This window comes from Microtus oregoni, unplaced genomic scaffold (assembly GCF_018167655.1).
Source record: "Microtus oregoni isolate MIOR12 unplaced genomic scaffold, Mior012 000103F_ref0000194, whole genome shotgun sequence".
Lineage (NCBI taxonomy): Eukaryota > Metazoa > Chordata > Mammalia > Rodentia > Cricetidae > Microtus > Microtus oregoni.
In genome coordinates this window covers 2,383,734-2,402,284 of record NW_024544717.1, presented here as the reverse complement: position 1 = coordinate 2,402,284, position 18,551 = coordinate 2,383,734, and the positions used below count along the sequence as shown (strand labels likewise).

At 38.1% G+C, this 18,551-nt stretch overlaps 2 protein-coding genes across 2 annotated transcripts in view; one reads left to right on the top strand and one right to left on the bottom strand.

The window, feature by feature from the left end:
- The window catches only part of LOC121443260 (centromere protein P-like), a 191,543-nt gene that overhangs the window by 112,493 nt on the left and 60,499 nt on the right, over positions 1-18,551 (top strand). The gene's annotated exons all lie outside the window — the stretch shown is intronic.
- LOC121443254 (extracellular matrix protein 2-like) overlaps positions 10,689-18,551 on the bottom strand; it is a 30,847-nt gene continuing 22,984 nt past the window's right edge. The window contains exons 8-10 of the mRNA XM_041644941.1: positions 15,297-15,436; positions 13,863-14,189; positions 10,689-11,909 (exon numbers count right to left, since the gene is read on the bottom strand). Coding sequence (XP_041500875.1) covers positions 11,741-11,909; positions 13,863-14,189; positions 15,297-15,436 — 636 coding nt within the window. The 3' untranslated portion in view covers positions 10,689-11,740. The remainder of the gene's footprint in view (positions 11,910-13,862; positions 14,190-15,296; positions 15,437-18,551) is intronic.

Sequence of the window (18,551 nt, the reverse complement as noted above, 5' to 3'; positions counted from 1 at the left end):
TACTGCTCATATGTTTTCCATCACTGTTTGTATCGTAGCCAAAACTTCTAGCTAAACTCTAGACGTCTACTGGAAGATTTGGAAGTAAAAAAAAAAAAAGAGAGAGTTTAATAATTCATGGCAAGTGGCCATTGAAGCTGTAGTCAGTCACTTTAGAAAACTTGATTTGAGAGTACTTTATGAAATTCTAACATGAATTAATACTTATAAATTAGTTTTTAAAACTACTCACCATTTATAGGCTAATAAACCATTTATCAGTCTTACTCAGTAAAGAACACCCACATTATTGAAGTGTGAACCCAAAGTTTACATGTACCTTAATAGCCATGATTTTGTTTTCTCATATTGACTGAAGTTATTATGTTAAGCAGATATCTCAAGACTTTTTTTTTTAAGCTCTTAACCCTGTGATAGGCATCTTAAGGAGCTGCAAGCCAGGCCCTGCAAACTGTTTCCTGGCTCTGTGTCTGCTCTGGTATAGATAGCGTGCAAGTCCAGGTAACTCCTACACCTTTCCTTGCGAGAGTCTCAGCTCTGTTCTCATTGTCATTGGCTGAGAGGAGAATTATTTCCCCCCATTCCATTCCATGAAATTGCCCAGCTCCACAGCCATTAAGCTTTTCTGGCTTGAGGGGAAAGACTCAGTTGGTACAGGTGATCCTCCTGTCACTTAGGTAAAAGACTCGTCTTTGAACCTCAGGTCTGACATCACAGACAGCTCAGCACGCCCATTCACTGTGTCCTGGTGCTGCTGCAGCCCTCTCACCACCATCTTATTTGCAGTAGAGTCAGTTATTCACTGACGTTTTTGTTGTAAATATACATGTGAATTTGATGGATTGGGAACAGGATGAAATTATGAACTGTACTTTGTTAATCCTTGTGCCCAGAGCAGCTAGCATCTGCCTGAATTACATTAGTGCACGGTCACGAAAAGGAAGCTCGCGAGTGAAATACAACTTGTCCTCAACAATGACTTGTTCTGTATTTTAATATTTTATTGAAACATATGTTGAAAGAGATAAACATACCATAATGGTACAGCTCATTGAATTCTAAATCCTGATCAAGAAATCTGAACCCCTTCTCGTCTTTCCCAAGAAAGATATTTCAGCATCATAGTTTGTTCTTGAACTTTATACACATGCACTCACATTATACATTCTTCATGTCTCTACCTTTATTTTCCATTCAACATTATGGTTTTGAAAGCCACTCATGTCATTGTGGTTGGTTATCAATAGTTCATTCTCACAACTGTATTGTAGGAATGTGCTACACATTAACATACTCAATAGAGCTGATCATTTTTTGAAGAATTGTTATGAACATTTTAAAATTTCATTATTTAAGAGTCATATATATATACATTTTAATGAGGTTGAAATTGCTGAATCTCAACTTCCCCCAGGGTACAGCAAGGTGGGACTGAGGAGTTCTCTTCCTAGGTCAGCAGTAGAAATGCAACTGTTTATCTCCTCCTGCGTTCTGAGAAAATAACCTTTGGATATGACCCCTCAGGTCTATGGAGAACTTAATTCTTTTTCTTTTTGTACGTTTGGGTTTTTTCCCCAACCTCTCTTTTGTGTTTTGTTCTAAACATTGAAGTACGAGACGTATTAGAACAGTACCCTTAGTAGAAGTTATAGTTATATTATATTGTAAGTGAAATAAACTACGAAACTTAAAAAGTAATATTCTTTTTACTTTGTGAACAGAAAACTTGTCTGCCTTAAAAACTGTATATTATGCTAAATTTGACCAGTGCTTGTGAAAATAGAAATACATAACTAATGCTGTGCTCACATGATTTCCAAGACAATACCTATAGTTCTTCTGGTGTAGACATGGACTGCAGAGATCAAAGTCCATAACACAAGCTAAAATAAAGAAGGTCCTGAGAAACTGTCTCACAGACCTAAGAGCGTAATAGGTAAAGTAAGTGCTATAGGAGCTGGAACATAGGTGGGCTATGAGCACACACAGTGCCTGCTAGCACTTTGCATTTTGGTGTGTAACACTGCCTCACCTTCTTACAAAACTAGAAAAGATAATGGTAGTATGGAGGAAATTGAGGTGAGATGACAGGGTGGGTGAAGACTGCAAAGGTGTATAGCATAGATTTTTTTTTTTTAATGTCTAAGGATGCTGGGCATAGTGGTGCAGGTCTTTAATCCCAGCACTGGGGAGGCAGAGGCAGGTGGATCCTTTAGAGGACATCCAGGGCTACTCAGAGCTACCCTGTCTCCAAAAACAAAAGCAAAGCAGACAAAACAAAAGTATGTCCAAGAACTCTGAATTCTAGGATGTATATTTGCATACCACAAGGTTTTGTCTTTTTGTTTCTCTTGAGACAAGATCTCTCTATCTCAAACTGGCCTAAAATTTGTGATTCTTCTGACTCAGCCTCTAAAGTACCAGAATTACAGGCTTGTACTACCTCGCTTGGTTAATATCCTAGGATTTTGTGTCTAGTAAATACCCACAAAAACTTTTGTGATGGGGTTTTATGGATCATTTTCATATTTATGTTTCTTATGGAGATCAGGCATATTGATCAGGAATTTATAACTATAGATCATGAGCTATAAGCAGTATTCAGTCTGAAACTGGATTTAGAGCATATGGCTTTAAAAAAAAAGAATATCAAGAAATCTTTCAGCTAAGCCCAAATTCTTAGCATATCTTGAATAATGCTATCCAGTAAAACCGACCTGAAGTCCTGTATGGCACAATTCTGGACTTTATAGTAGGTATCTCTTCTCTCTTCCACTTCCCTAACCTTTCATGGGTTTACTACTGCAGTGATAATTAATGGGACAGACCTCACTCTTATTCCCTTGCTTGAGGTTTCATGTTATGAAAGATGAATTTTCCCATCAATCATCATGTAACATAAACCTAATCGAATTTATGAATAATAGTTTATACAATAAAGTTTAGCTTATTACAGTGTGTGGATGTGAAATACTGTCAAATATCTCTGGTGGTTTGAATGAGAGAAACTCCTGTAGGCCATGGTATGCCACTGATTGGAGAGTAGGAAGAGCCTTTGGTAGGTAGAGTCTTGCTGAAGGAAATAGGCCTCTTGGGGCAGGCTCTGTGTGTTTATAGTTCCTTCTCACATCATGTTTGCTCTCTGATTCATGCTGGTAGTTGAGAATGTGATTTCTCAACTTCCTTCTCCAACTGCCATTTCCATTTTCTGTACTTGCTGCCCTACTGCCCAGCCCGTCCCTCTGGAACCAGAAGCCAAAGTAAACTTCCTCTGTAAGTTACATAGGCCATGGTGTTCTATCACAGCAACAGAGGATTAATTACTGCAATCTTAAAATGTGTCTTTGCTTTGAGAAATCAGTATAAGAAGCACTCGTATTTTAAATAAATAATCCCAGTTTGTTCCTTTGAGAGGACCTGAGAACAGTGAGCACAGCTAGCCTTCAGGTTTGGTTTCCAAATGCCATTTCTCACTAGAAGCAATATCATGCCTAATAGTAGACATGTGAACTTCAGGTAGTTCTTAAAGCTCATACACTATGGTGGAGGACCCATTGGGACGTCTGAGATGTGAATATGGATGGTGTACTTGATAATACTGAACCAATATTCTTTTTGGGGAATTATGTAAAAATAATAATTGATCCAATTGTAAGGAAATCTTGTTTTGTTTTGTTTTTTAATTTTCGAGACAGGGTTTCTCCGTAGCTTTTGGTTCCTGTCCTGGAACTAGCTCTTGTAGACCAGGCTGGCCTCAAACTCACAGAGATCCGCCTGCCTCTGCCTCCTGAGTACTGGGATTAAAGGCATGCGCCACCACCGCCCGGCGGAAATCTTGTTTTTAAGTGATTCATACTGAAGTATGTTCTGAAATCCCAGATTCATTCCTGACTAGTAGACAAATGGATAGATACAGAGAGAAATGTCTGATTATATATATGGATAGTTATAGATTTAGATGCAAGTGAGTGGGTTGATGAATAGTCACAGATATGGAAACAAAAGCAGATGAAATAAATTAACAAAGTATTAGTTGGTATGTGTGAGTGAAGAGCATAAAGCTGCATATTAATTTTTTTAACTTTCCTATAGCCTTGAAATGTTAATAAATAGAATGATTAAATATTTAACATTGGGAAAGATGAACAAGTTTGTCTTAATTGTAAACTTTGATTTATCTTTATTGTAGTAAAATACTTTGTGTAAGATTTTTTTAAGTTAATTTATTGATTACCCTAGGCAAGGTTTCTTTTCATATTAAAATTTATTTTTTATATTTCATGTATACACAAGTTTTTTTCACATATACGTACATATGTATGTGTATCATGTGTGTGCCTGGTTCCTGCAGAGACCATTTCCCTGGAGTTACAGGTGGTTATAAGCTGCCGCATGGATGTTGGGAATCGAGTCCTATGCAAGAGCAGTCTGTGTCTATGTTTTAAGACAGCCTCTTACTAATGTGTCTGGCCACCAAATCTTGGGGTCCACGGTTCACCTTCTCAGTGCTGAGATGACAAGCTCACACCACTATATCTAGTTTTTCCATGGGTCTGGGGTCCCAGTCTTTGCATAGTAAACTGTTTACTGACTGAATTATCTCCCCATCCCCATTTTATAAATACTTTGACATTTGCAAAGTAGCTTTAGTTATTTATAGTCCCAAGGGATACCTTACAATGGACTTCCAAATTAGAATCTTTTTTTTTTTTAAGAATCTTTTTTTTTTATTGGAAATTGGAATACTAGCTGGGTTAGTCTTCAATAGTTCACATGCAGATTTGGTGCTTGTGAATATAATTCCCAGTTTATTCAAAGCAGTGAATCTTCAGCTGATCCCAGCTTACAAAAGACTTGCTTATATCCACTGATGGCTTGATGTAAGTTTATTTGACCACAGAGATTGTTACTTAGAAACAAACCAGAACATTTTAATAACATGATGTATTCCTTTTCTTTTCCAAACTAATACTCATTTAGTATAATCACATGTTATTTTTAAGACAGTTCTGCTTTCCCTGGTGTAGGGTTCACATTCTTCACATTTTATGCAAAGGAAAAAATAAACTAGTATGTAAGTTTATACTCTGCCCATTTATATATTTAAAAGGAAACAAAACTTAACAGAAAAAGGTAGCCATGTTATTATTTTTTGTTGTGTAATCAGAAGATATACTCACCGAGTTAAAACATTTGTACCCTTTGGGAATGACTACATACAATAGACAGAATTCCAACAGGGCTCTCAGTTTCAGATGTTCTTGTTCAGCACACTGAAGCAAGAGCATGCGAGTAGTATGCCAAGAACTTACTTCTTCCACAAAACTACAGTTGACAGTGAAGTTTCTTTTATCTGAAAGTCTTTTCGGGGTGCGGGAAATAAATATTAACTTTCAGTATTGTGTTTGTGAAATTTTTTTATTCTTTGAAATTTTCATACAATGTATCTTGATCATATTTACCTTTGCCTGGTTCAGTTGGGTTAGATTCAGTTGGAGCTAATGGGTCCAGAAATGAAATAGGAAAGGACAAACTTGCTATGGAATGCTCTGCCCCAGCTTTGCTGCATGTTAGACAGGCCTGAGCTTTCCACACAGACTGTACTAGGAACTCTGTTATTTCTAAGGAAGGAGTCTATCCACTAGGCTTAGTGATCAAATACCGTTTCTTGTTTGGTTGACTGTTTTAAGTAATGCGCATGATTTTTTTTGTGCTTTTTGAATATATAAGCATCCACAGTGACCCATTCTTATAGTCAAATTTAATTTTCTTATCATCAATTTTGTTTGTTTGTTCATAGCCCAAACTGATGCATAATTTACTGCGTATGTGGTTCAGACTGGGCTCATACTTGAATAACTGTCCTGCATTACCCTGCTGAATATGAGATTACAGGCATGCCACCACACCAACCTGCTCAGTTTTTGTTATTTCTAAGATTTGTTAATTAGTTTGTTTGTTTATTGTGTATATGTCTCAGTATATTTGAGTGCCTGAGGCAGCCAGAAGAGGGTGTCGAATTCCTTGGAGCTAGAGTTGCATGAGGTTGTGAGGTAACCAAGGTGTGTTCTGGAACCTGAACTTGAATTCTCTGGAAGAGCAGCCAGTGCTCTTCCACTGAGTCATTTCGCCAGCCTTAGTCAATTTGTTTGTTTGTTTTTCTTCTTAAAAATTATTATATTTAAGCCGGGCGATGGTGGCGCACGCCTTTAATCCCAGCACTCGGGAGGCAGAGGCAGGCGGATCTCTGTGAGTTCGAGACCAGCCTGGTCTACAGAGCTAGTTCCAGGACAGGCTCCAAAGCCACAGAGAAACCCTGTCTCGAAAAACCAAAAAAAAAAATTATTATATTTATTTTTATGTGCATGAGTGTTTTGCCTTCATGTATATGTATAAGTACACCATGCCCAGTTTCTGCAAAGATCAGAATGGGGCATTGTATTTCCTAGAACTAGAGTTACAGATGGTTGTGAGCCGTCATGTGAGTGCTGAGAACTGAGCCTGGGTGCTTTGCAAGAGCAACACATACTTTTAGACTCTGAGCCATCTGATTGACTTTGTTTTTTTGTTTTTTGAGGTTTTTTTTTCCAATCTAGATTGAGAAGTACTTTAGACTTTGAATTTCAACTTTTACACCTAATATGCTATCTTAGCCTGGAGACTGACTCAGGAATGTTCTGTACCATAGTTCACTCTGTTTTGTGTCATGAATCTGAACGTGCATGCTATGGCAGATAGTCACACTTGAGTTTTGTTGCTGATCCCCCACCTGTTCTTCAGATGGTTTCCTGAACTGCTGGCATAGCTTGGTTCCCTATACAAACCTTCCCAGCCAGATGTATTTACCCTGAAGAAGCCTGATGTATTTACCCTCTGGCCCAGTACAGAGCACTGTGCTGAACACAGCCCTAGTGTTTTTGGCCTGTTCTTTTTCTCCACTGTTTATCCTAAATTAATGAAATGCTACTTTAGATAGTAATATCCATTACACAAAAGACCTGGCAACCTGTGTACCTGCCTGTTGCTGAAGTCTCTGGAAGAAGATTGATACTTTCAAAAATCAACCCTAGACTCAGCACTTTCTTATGACATCATATCATTTAATCACTCACCCACTGTGCTACACAGTTATTTCCCCAGTTTTGTGGAAGACTGATCTAAGTTTTAGACCAGGTCTATGGCTAATACTGATTTCAGTTCTGAGTTATCATGGTTCTTTTTGTTTCTTTTTTTGTTGTTGTTCTTTGTTTTTTAAGTACTGGAGATAAATCTAAATGTTTCACAGAATCTAGAGCTTAGGGGTATCTAATGATTGTTTGGCATTAGGTTAGAGCTGACCAGAAATTTCTTTTAGTGAGTTCTTTTAATACATTCTTTAAAATTCAGGCCAATCGGTAATCTGAACTGATATGCAACTATGAACAAAGAATTAGTTCAGTGATCTCAGTTTATAAATTCTTCTCTGAGGAAACTTTTACTCTTCTCCTAAATAAGAGGAAAGGATAGAACTGATATCATATAGGGTTTTATTTATACCATCCTTTGAGGTTTCCCTTAAACAGCAGAATTTGAGTATTTCATTATATCATCTTTGGAACATAGTAATTCCTGGTATGTTTAAATGATGGTTTTGGAAGGACTGTGATGCAGAACAACAATATTGATTACTAAGTATTTCCACTTGTCAAAGGATGATTTAATTGTTTAAAGAATATACTCTGGGGGCTGGAGAGATGGCCCAGCGGTTAAGAGCACTGACTGCTCTTCCAGAGGACCCGGGTTCGATTCCCAGCACCCACATGTCAGCTCACAACTGTCTGAAAATGCAGTTCCATAAGATCTGACACCTTCACACCAACAAACATAATAAAGTTAAGTAAATAAATAAAAAAAAAGAATATACTCTGGACTGGAAAACTAACTCAATGATTAAGTTGCATACTGTTCAGAGGACACAAGTTAAGTTCCCAGTACCCCCACATGAGGCAGCTCACAACAGCCTGTAGCTCCAGCTCTAGAAGAATTCATGCCTCTGGCTTCTGTGGGCACCTGCACACATGTGCATATTCTCATACACATCCACACAGAGTTAAAAATATGCTTTGTTTTTCTAATGTCTAGGTTAGAAAAATTTTATCTGATTTACTTTATGACTGTGAAATTTTTTTCCATTTAGTTTCTCATTTTTCTTTTGAAAATGCTTAATTTTTTTGAAGATTCTTTTCTTTTTTGTTTGTTTCTTTGTTGTTTTTCAAGGGGGTTAATGTTTATATCAATTTTGGATAACCCATAAATTGATCCATTTTTGCACTGAGGACCGAGAAGACAAATTTTTTTATTATTTATTTATTATTCAATGCCCAGTTTTATTGCCACTATACACAGCATGCAAGAGTTGAAGACATGAATTCTTTATTTTTTAAGTTTTGCAGACCTTTTTGAAAAGCCAATATAGCTCTCCACCTAGCTGTCATGCAATACCCCCTATACACAAAGACATTTAGAAATGTCTCACTAGAAATGGCTGGTAGTCAGTTAGACATAACTGATAAAGCCAGGTCTGACCTGAATGTTAATGTCAACAGAGCAAGAAGTACTGGAGGAAACTTCCAGAAGGGTCAAACTTTAGGTACAGTTCTTGCTGTGCCTGGAACTAGCTTTGAAAAGACAGAGGCTCAAGTTGTAGAAGCTATGGTGAACTTGACTTCTTCTCCTGTTCCTTGAGATGAAGGTGAGCTGACTCTCAAAGCATGGGTCCTTGCCTTTATATTTATCTACCAATCCTATGACTTCCTCACTTTACTGTCCTCCCATCTCTTTCTTGTACTACAAGCCAGGTTCACCCAATCCTCTGACAAATTCCCAGTTCCAACTTCTCTGATAAAAACAAAGTTGCTTCATTTAGAGGAGTGGTATGTTCACTTCCTTATCAGTAACCTAGATCTCTCATAAGCCTTGTGTGATGTGATCCACTGGTCTATTCGAAATATAATATTTTAGGTCCTTCTCTGGCTTCTGGCATATTTATTTCTTCATAACACCAGGCTATATATGTTTTCCACTAGACCATATTTTAGTATTTTTAAAAACAGTCATGTACAATAAGACAAGTCTCAAAATTAAAAATACAGATAGCATTCCTTGTACATATGTGCAAAGTCAAGACACTACATTAATGTTTTCCCAACTATAGCTAGTTTAAGACTTCCTTAGTGCACAGATGTGTTAATGACTACAGCAGATTTATGAGGCCAAAATTGAACATCTGTTTGTTATAACATTATATCAAGAAAAATGTTTGCTGTAAGGAAATTCATCACAATTTTTATGAAATTAAAACATCCTATTCAGAACATGATGAAATTTCAATACTGAACAGGTTCCATGCTAGAAATATTCATAAAACTATTTTAAAAACAGTTGTAATAAATAAATCTTCGAAATTCAGGGCAAAGATCCAACTGTCATTCTGATTTTTAGCTTTATGAGAGATTCTGCTACCTTGACAGAGTTGGGGAAAGTGTGTGCTGCTGCACACCATCCTTTCCTTGCAGACTGTTGACTATGACCACATATTCCCTGAGAGTTCTCAAACCGTGGCAGAGGTCGCCTAGGCTGTATGCTCCTTTCTTCACCACCTGTTTGATTGATTGACAGCTGTTACCTGTATACTTGATTTTCTACTTATACTTTTACCAGAAAAGAACTTCTCAGTTATGTTTATCATTGACTCTCTAAAGTGACTTCATAATGCAGCCAAAGAAAGTCACAATAAACTTGACAGGTAATGCATACCTGTAATCCAAGCACTTGGGAAGCAAAAACAGAAGGATCATGATGAGTTCAAAGGCAGCCTGAGCTATAGAATGAGACCCTGTTTGAAAATAAAAACTTTGAGAATAAGAAATAAATTGTTTAATAACCCTTCAGTGTTGTTGTATTCAAATATTAATACCATTGACTCAACTTACTCAGAGTTTCCTTTGACCTGAAAACAAGCATTCATTGCTTCTAGTTCTTGATTTTAGATGCAGCTGTTTCAGTTTCATGCTTCTTTGATTTCACTTCCATGATGGGCTGTGTCCTTAAACTGTATAACAAAATAAGCCATTTCTTTCTTGAGTTAGCTTTTGTCAAGGTATTTTATCACAGTGTAGTAGTATGAAGGAAAATGGCCCCCAAATGAAGTGGTCCTACTAGTAGGTGTGGCCTTGTTGGAGGAAGTGTATCACTAATGGAATGGGCTTTCAGGTCTCTTTTGCTCATGCTTCCCTCAGTACACTCAGTTCACTTCCTGTTGCCCATATATAAAGATGTGGCTAGCACCATGTCTGCCTGCGTCCCACCATGCTCCCTGCCATGATGATAATGGACTAAACCTCTGAAACTGTTAATCTGCCACCTCAATTAAATGTTTTCCTTTCCAAGAGTTGCCATACTCATGGTGTCTCTTCACAGCAATAGAAACTCTAACTAAGAGTCATAGTAACAGGAAAAGAAACTAAAGAAGAGGCCAAAGCAAGAACTTAAATCAAGAGACTAGTGTTTCTGCAGACCACAAAATTTAGTTAATGAAAGAAATCAACATAGTTTCTATATGTATCATATAAAATTTTTTATCAATAGAGAGATCAAAGGTCATCATGGTTATACATGCCTTTAAGCCTACTACTTGGCAAGTTCCAGGCCAGCCAGAGCTACACAGTAAGACACTATCTCAATAAACAAATAAAATTTACATTAATAAAAAGAAATCATTACAAGTCAGTGTGTAATAAATATACTTTATTCATTAAACTAAGAACATTTTAGCAAGTAGGGCAAAAGAGAAGATTGCTAACTAGTGGAGGAATATTTTCAGAAATGAATTATTTTTACATTTAACTTATTAGCTTATAGTTAACAATAATTTGGGGTTTTTTTTAGCAAACTACTATTTTTTCATAGTTTCTCTTTTTTTCTTTTTTTTTTTTAAGACAGGGTCTTTCTACATAGCCCTGGGTGTCCTGGAACTCACTATATTAAACAGGCTGGCTTCAAACTCATGGAGATCCTCCTACCTCTCCCTCCCAAGTGCTAGGATTAAAGGTGTGCTACCATGCCCAGCCTTCTTTCTGTAATCTTTTGTTCTTACTGAAGAAGACATGGAAACAGTCTTAAAATGGCTTTTTTTCTTTACTTAAAAAAGTAATTCCAAACATATAGTGATTTTTGTATGCCCTTCTGCTAGCTTTCCTTACCAATGTGCATATAACCACTGTAAAATTATTTAAACCAAGACGTTATCATTATAATAGTGTTTGGGGGACTAGAGAGATGGTTCAAGAAGTTAAGAACAGGTACTGATCTTACAGTGGACCCAAGTTCAGTTCACAGCCGCACATCAGTTGGCTCAGAACCACCTGTGACTTGAGCTCCACAGTATCTAAAACCCTCTTCTGGCCGGGCGATGGTGGCGCACGCCTTTAATCCCAGCACTCGGGAGGCAGAGGCAGGCGGATCTCTGTGAGTTCGAGACCAGCCTGGTCTACAAGAGCTAGTTCCAGGACAGGCTCCAAAGCCACAGTGAAACCCTGTCTCGAAAAACAAAAAAAAACAACAACAAAAAAAATAAAACCCTCTTCTGTTCTAGCTTCTGAAGGCATTGCACTCATGTGCACCCCCTACACACACACACACACACAAAGATGTAATTTTAATGCATCAGTAAAATTTATAAATGGCAAATGAAAACTTGAAATTACTTGATCTTTTGTGGTTTAAGAACAATACTTGAATACAGTCTTATGCATGAAAATGCATAAGGGGATATTTCTCTAGTTTTAATGTAATTGTTTTCAAGATGAAGATGTTCTAGAGCAGAGTCTTCGTCTTCTTCAACATTGCAAATTTGTTCAGGAAGAATATTCCTAAAGAAAAATAAATATGTAAATTATAAATAGTCCAAGTAATCTAACTTTAGGATTTAGAAGTTAAGTTTTTAAAATGTTTTGGTTCTTTTTTTTTAATTTATTTATTTATTAAGGATTTCTGCCTCCTCCCCGCCACCGCCTCCCATTTCCCTCCCCCCTCCCCCATCAAGTCCCCCTCCCTCGTCAGCCCAAAGAGCAATCAGGGTTCCCTGACCTGTGGGAAGCCCAAGGACCACCCACCTCTATCCAGGTATAGTAAGGTGAGCATCCAAACTGCCTAGGCTCCCCCAAAGCCAGTACGTGCAGTAGGATCAAAAACCCACTGCTATTGTTCTTGAGTTCCCAGTAGTCCTCATTGTCCGCTATATTCAGCTAGTCCGGTTTTATTCCATGCTTTTTCAGACCCAGGCCAGCTGGCCTTGGTGAGTTCCCGATAGAACATCCCCATTGTCTCAGTGTGTGGGTGCACCCCTCGCGGTCCTGAGTTCTTTGCTCGTGCTCCCTCTCCTTCTGCTCCTGATTTGGACCTTGAGATTTCTGTCCGGTGCTCCAATGTGGGTCTCTGTCTCTGTCTCATTTCATCGCCTGATGAAGGTTAATATTCAGGAGGATGCCTATATGTTTTTCTTTGGATTCACCTTCTTATTTAGCTTCTCTAGGAACATGAATTATAAGCTCAATGTCCTTTATTTATGGCTAGAAACCAAATATGAGTGAGTACATCCCATGTTCCTCTTTTTGGGTCTGGCTTACCTCACTCAGGATAGTGTTTTCTATTTCCATCCATTTGTATGCAAAATTCAAGAAGTGCTTGTTTTTTACTGCTGAGTAATACTCTAATATGTATATATTCCATACTTTCTTTTTTTGTCTTTCTTTTTAATTTATTTATTTATTAAGGATTTCTGCCTCCTCCCCACCACCGCCTCCCATTTCCCTCCCCCCGCCCCCCATCAAGTCCCTCTCCCTCATCAGCTCGAAGAGCAATCAGGGTTCCCTGACCTGTGGGAAGTCCAAGGACTGCCCACCTCCATCCAGGTTTAGTAAGGTGAGCATCCAAACTGCCTAGGCTCCCCCAAAGCCAGCTTCTTAAAATGAAGTTAGGCAGGATAGGTTGACTCATATTTGTAATTCCAGTACTCAGGGATTGAAGTAAGTTTAAAGACAGTCATCACTACTCAACTCAGTTCCAGGCCAGCCTGGTATAGAGTAATGCCAGTCTCAAAGTGAGGAAAAAGACAGTAGAGTAGATCATTAGATCTACACAGCTGTAAGAAATGAAGCAGTAAGAGGGCTCTAATGGAGCATAGTCACAACATGCAAAGAGAGGAAGTTCTTTCTAATTGTTGATTTAAAACAGGAACTTCCATTATTATGTAGCTGTGTAGCCAAGGCTGGCCTTTAACTCCTGATCCTTGTTGCCTTCACCTCTCAATTGCTTGAATTTACAAGCATGAACCACTGACATTGGTCCCATACCATTCCAGATTAATCTTCTAATCACCCATGCTACCTCAGCAGGCATAATGATTAAACATGTAGAAACATATTCCCCAAAGTAAAGGAAGTTCATAATTTACCTTCATAAAACTCTATATTCAAGCAGTTACTGTACTCTCCAGATCACGTTATGTACAGGAGAGTTGTAGTATAATGTATTTATTGCTTCACAGCCTTAAATGAGTCAGTCTCCAAGGCTCTACATATTGTGTAATAATACTCTACTTAATACTATGGAAATTTGCAAAATTAACATGAAATTGGAAATCATTATGAATCTTCACATACTTATTTTCCATTTTAGCAACTATTAACATTGCTAGTTTTCTTCAGATCTAATTATTAGCACCAGTTTCTCTCTTCAAAATAAATCTAAAAGTTCACACTATGGATATTTATTTAATTTTTCACCCAAAACTTAAATTGATACTAGAAAAATCCAAAATTTACCGAATCTTATTGTTGTTCAGCCTCAGAAAATGTAGTGCTTTCATTTCTTGTATTCCAGGTGGTATGGATTTTAAGTCATTGTGATCCAGAAACAATTCTCTCAGAGAATGATATGCCCCGTAGAATGAGACTAGGTCCACACCATCATCAGAAAGTCTATTAAATGACAGATACAAGTACTCCAGGCCAGGTTCCATATGGCCAAAAACATAGCCAGGGATCCGTTCAATCTGATTCCCAATTAGTACAAGGTGCAGCAGAGACTTAGGTAGATAGGAGGGGACATGGTAAAGCTTGTTATAGGACAAGTCGATGGATTCAAGATTTCTGCAACAAAGAAAAAAAGTGAGCAGGATAAAAAACTTCAGGAGACTGGCTGGCCATCCTGATGATCCTAAACAGAACCAGATTATATATATATGCCAATCTGGGTCTCCTGGCCCCTGAGCTCATATTCTTAGCTAGGAGTGTGCATCAGAGTCCAGGTGGAAAAAACTCACATATTTTGGGAAAATGGGGAGATTAAGTTCAAATTGTTGAATCAAATGAAATCCAGTAGTCTTTGTTTCTAGTAATGATGTTTCCTGATTTGTGGTGGGAATAGGGGCTGCCTGCACTTTCGTTATTTGATTTATGATCTGGCACATCAGGGACTTGGGGTGAGATAAAGGGATTAGAGTGAAATGGAGGAATGTGGAAGTGTTAATGCACCAGGAAGTCCTGGGAATGTAGTCAGCTCCCTGCTTTGTTCCAGAAGCTTCCCCTAAGTCTACAAGGGCTTCTGCCCGGCCCTTTTCATCCAATAAAGATTCCTCTATTCACAAAGGACTTCATTATCCTCCAGTTGTGTCCAAAGCCTCTTTTCATCGCTGTGAACAGCTTGGGAACATATCCTTGTATAAACAAACATTCATCCTGTGTTTGGACATATCCATGAGACGTGATATCAGACAGGACTTGCCTTCAATTCATTCCTTCTTTGCTAAAGAATACAAATAGACTGTTGATTCCTGTCTAGGAAGGTGGATTCTATTTTGTACCTCTACTCTCAAACAAAACCTTCTTGAGATAGAGAAATGGTTTGGACAAAGAAGAAAGCAGTATGGTGTAGGAAGAAGACAAGCCTGGCCGCTGCAGGTTGACATTTCCATCTAATGATGAAGAAAAGGGGTGTCAACCTCTTCTCTGTGTACAGAGGATTATGCCATTAAACTGACCACCTGTGAGGTAGGCATTGATTGTTATGGGCCAAGCCCCCCCCCCCCTTCTTTATAGTTTAGCACTTAGCAGGTCCAAAGGCAGTAGTGGTCATAATACCACTTGTTTATATAATAAGTGGTTTGGAAACTCAGTGAAGTAGCTAAATTTTGTAATTAAGAGTAACTGTTCCACGGGAAAGGATGCTAAGAAAAATACATTGTGGTAGATACTTACTCTTGATTTATCCATGCCAAAGGAGCAATCCGACTTTCTTCTATTTTATTATAACGTAGTACAATCATATTAATCTTTCTGGTATGATTGAAACAAATTTCAGTTATTTCTTCAATTTGATTATTTTCTAGGTATAATTCCTATAAATAAGGGAAAATATTATTTCTCTTCCACTTGTGTTCAGTGATATCTGATTTCATGAAACTAAAATAGACTATTCACATTAGTATTATTTAAAGTCTTATTGCTTTTTCTAGTGAATTTATACTTTTTCATTCAGTTTTTTTTTGAGACAGAGTATGCATACATGTGTGTGCAGGAGCATGTGGAGGACAGGGGTTGGTATCAGGTATCTTCCTCAGTCACTCTCCACCTTAGTTTTTGAGACAGGATCTCTTACTGAGCCTAGGGATCATTTATGTGGCAAGCGCTTTACCAAGTCATTTCTTCAACCAAGTATGGTTTTGTTTTTTTTTTTTTTTTTTTTTTTTTTTTTTTTTTTTTGATTTTTCGAGACAGGGTTTCTCCGTAGCTTTTGGTTCCTGTCCTGGAACTAGCTCTTGTAGACCAGGCTGGCCTCGAACTCACAGAGATCCGCCTGCCTCTGCCTCCCGAGTGCTGGGATTAAAGGCGTGCGCCACCACCGCCCGGCTCAAGTATGGTTTTTTTTAGCCATAATGTTATAAGGTTTAGCATATCATTTGATTGTATAAATTTTCTGACTTAACAAAACTTACATTATTTAGCTGGACATGGCGGCCTTGGAAGGCAGAGGCAGGCAGATCTCTGTGAGTCTGAGATCTTCCTGGTCTACGAATTCCAGGATAGCCATGAGTGTTATACAAAGAAACTGTCTCAAAAAAAACAAAAACAAAAACCCCAAAACTTACATTAATTATGCTACTTGAGTTTCAGAACACTGAAAATTATGGGTGGAAATAGTCACAGCTCACCAGTATGCATGAGGGTCCAGTCTAACTGAACCTTAGCTTCAGACCAGCTTCTAGCTATTCCATAGTTTCTATAATGATTTTAGGGTCATGTTTTTAGACTTGAGTTATAATTAATTACTCAAAAGTAAAGTTAACATTCAGTAAGTTTCTGGTATTAGAAAAAAATTACTAAAGGGTCTTAATTATTAATTTTTTCTGGTTATAGTTAGAATACATAAGTAGAATTGGTTTATTTGTTAAATGTAACTTTTTATTCATACCATGGTTATTTTTCTTTTGTAACTTAATTTTGGCTTTTTTTAGAAATGCATAAAGGAATGTTTAGCTTTTTGTTTTTATTGTCTTCTGTACTTAAGGGATGAATTACATGAGAGGTTTCCAAACTCAAGGACACATCAGACTCACCTCCTCATGAGCCTTTTAAAGTAGAAAATTCCAACCTAAGTAAATCCCCGGAAGGGGTATTTAAGTCTGTTCTTGAATACTTCATATGCTGAGGACTCTAAAGCTATAAGAAAGTTGAAGTAAAACAGTCTTTAGATGTACCATGACATAAGGCTGGTCTGTTAGCAAACAGCATATGCTGTACACTGTATGCCCAGAATTTCCAAGATTGGTGGAAATAGGTCCCACTGGAAAGACAGAAGCCAGGCTGGAAAGTTCAGGCATGAGGAGGAGAATATTGATATTTTTTATCACCTAAATTACACATGTATGTATTTTACCAGTTTCATATATAAAAATATTAAAAACTTTATTACATTTGTTTTGTGTGCTTATGTGTATGTGGCTAGATACATGTATGGAAATCAGAAGGCAACTTGTGGGTTATCAGTTATCTCCACAATATAGGCTCAGGGATCAAACTCAGTTGTCAGGCTTTGCATGAGCTAGGTTACCAGTTGAGCCATGTCTCTCTAAAATTTTGTATCTTTAAAAAATAATTTAGATATCTGAATTTGCTGACAAAAAATAAGAATTAGCATGTCAAGGATAGGTTCTGAAGTGTTTATGTCTTAATAATTTAGATGAGGGCTGGAATATGCTTTTGATCCCCAGTACCATATAAAGCAGGGCATGGAGGTGGTACACGCCTATAATCTCAACACTTGGGAGATAGAAGCAGGAGGATCAAGAGTTCAACCCCAGACTAGGATAATAAATTCTTAGTACACAGAGGGGAAATCCTTTATCACATGGTGACTCACGCCTTTAATCTCAGCACTCCAGAGGCAAAGGCAGACAGATCTCTGAGTTCAAGGCCAGCCTGATCTAGAGCAAGTTCTAGGACAGCCAGACCTACCTACCTACCCAGAGAAACCCTGTATTGAAAAACCACCAAAAAAAAAAAAAACCCCTAGGTAATTCTGATGTAAAGTGGTATATATTACATAGCTATGTCTCTTTAGCAGTAGGGAGACGCAGGAATGTAGTAGTGTGACAAAAGCATACAATCATAGTAGACAACTCTCTGTTCTGACAATAGGACTAGAAGAACTCTGTACTGACTTTTTGCAGAATGAATATGGAATGGGGGGGGGGAACAAAAGCTCAGATTAGGACATCTGAGTTCCAGTTTGGTCTGTATGTATAGATTCTCTGAACCTCAATGTTCCTAATTTAAGAAATGAGCATAGACAGTTGTTGACCACAGACCACCTCAATGGGAGAGAACTCCAAAAGGTTTGAAATAAGAACAGGGTCTGGAACCTGAAGTTAGATACAGTACAGTTGTGGGTAGAACTGGTGAAAATTTCTAAGCTTCAGCGTTAATAAAATAGTTCAGACCTTATTGGTACAATTCTTAGGTCCATACTGTTATTATTAGGTCAGAATATAGTTTCACTCAGAAATTTTGAATTGGAGATGTGTTGGACAGTTTTATGTCAATTTGAAACAAGCTAAAGTCATCTGAGAAGAGAGAACCTCAATTAAGAAAATGCCTCCAGATGGGCGGTAGTGGCACATCCCTTTAATCCCAGTGCTTGGAAAGCAGAGGAGGGGGATCTCTGTGAGCCCCAGGCCAGTCTGGTCTACAGAGTGAATTCCAGGACAGCCAAAGCTACACATGGAGAAACCCTGTCTCAAAAAACAGGAAGGAGGGAGGGAGGGAGAGAGAGAGAGAGGAAGAGGAGAAAGGAGGGGGGAGAGAGAGAAAGAAAGGAAGAAAAACTGCCTCTATAAGCTCAGCTTGGAGGCAAGCCTGTAGAGTGTTTTCCTAATTAGTGATTGATGGGGAAGGGCCCATCCTACTGTGGGTGGTGCCATCCCTGGGCTGGTGGTCCTGCGATATCTAAGAAAG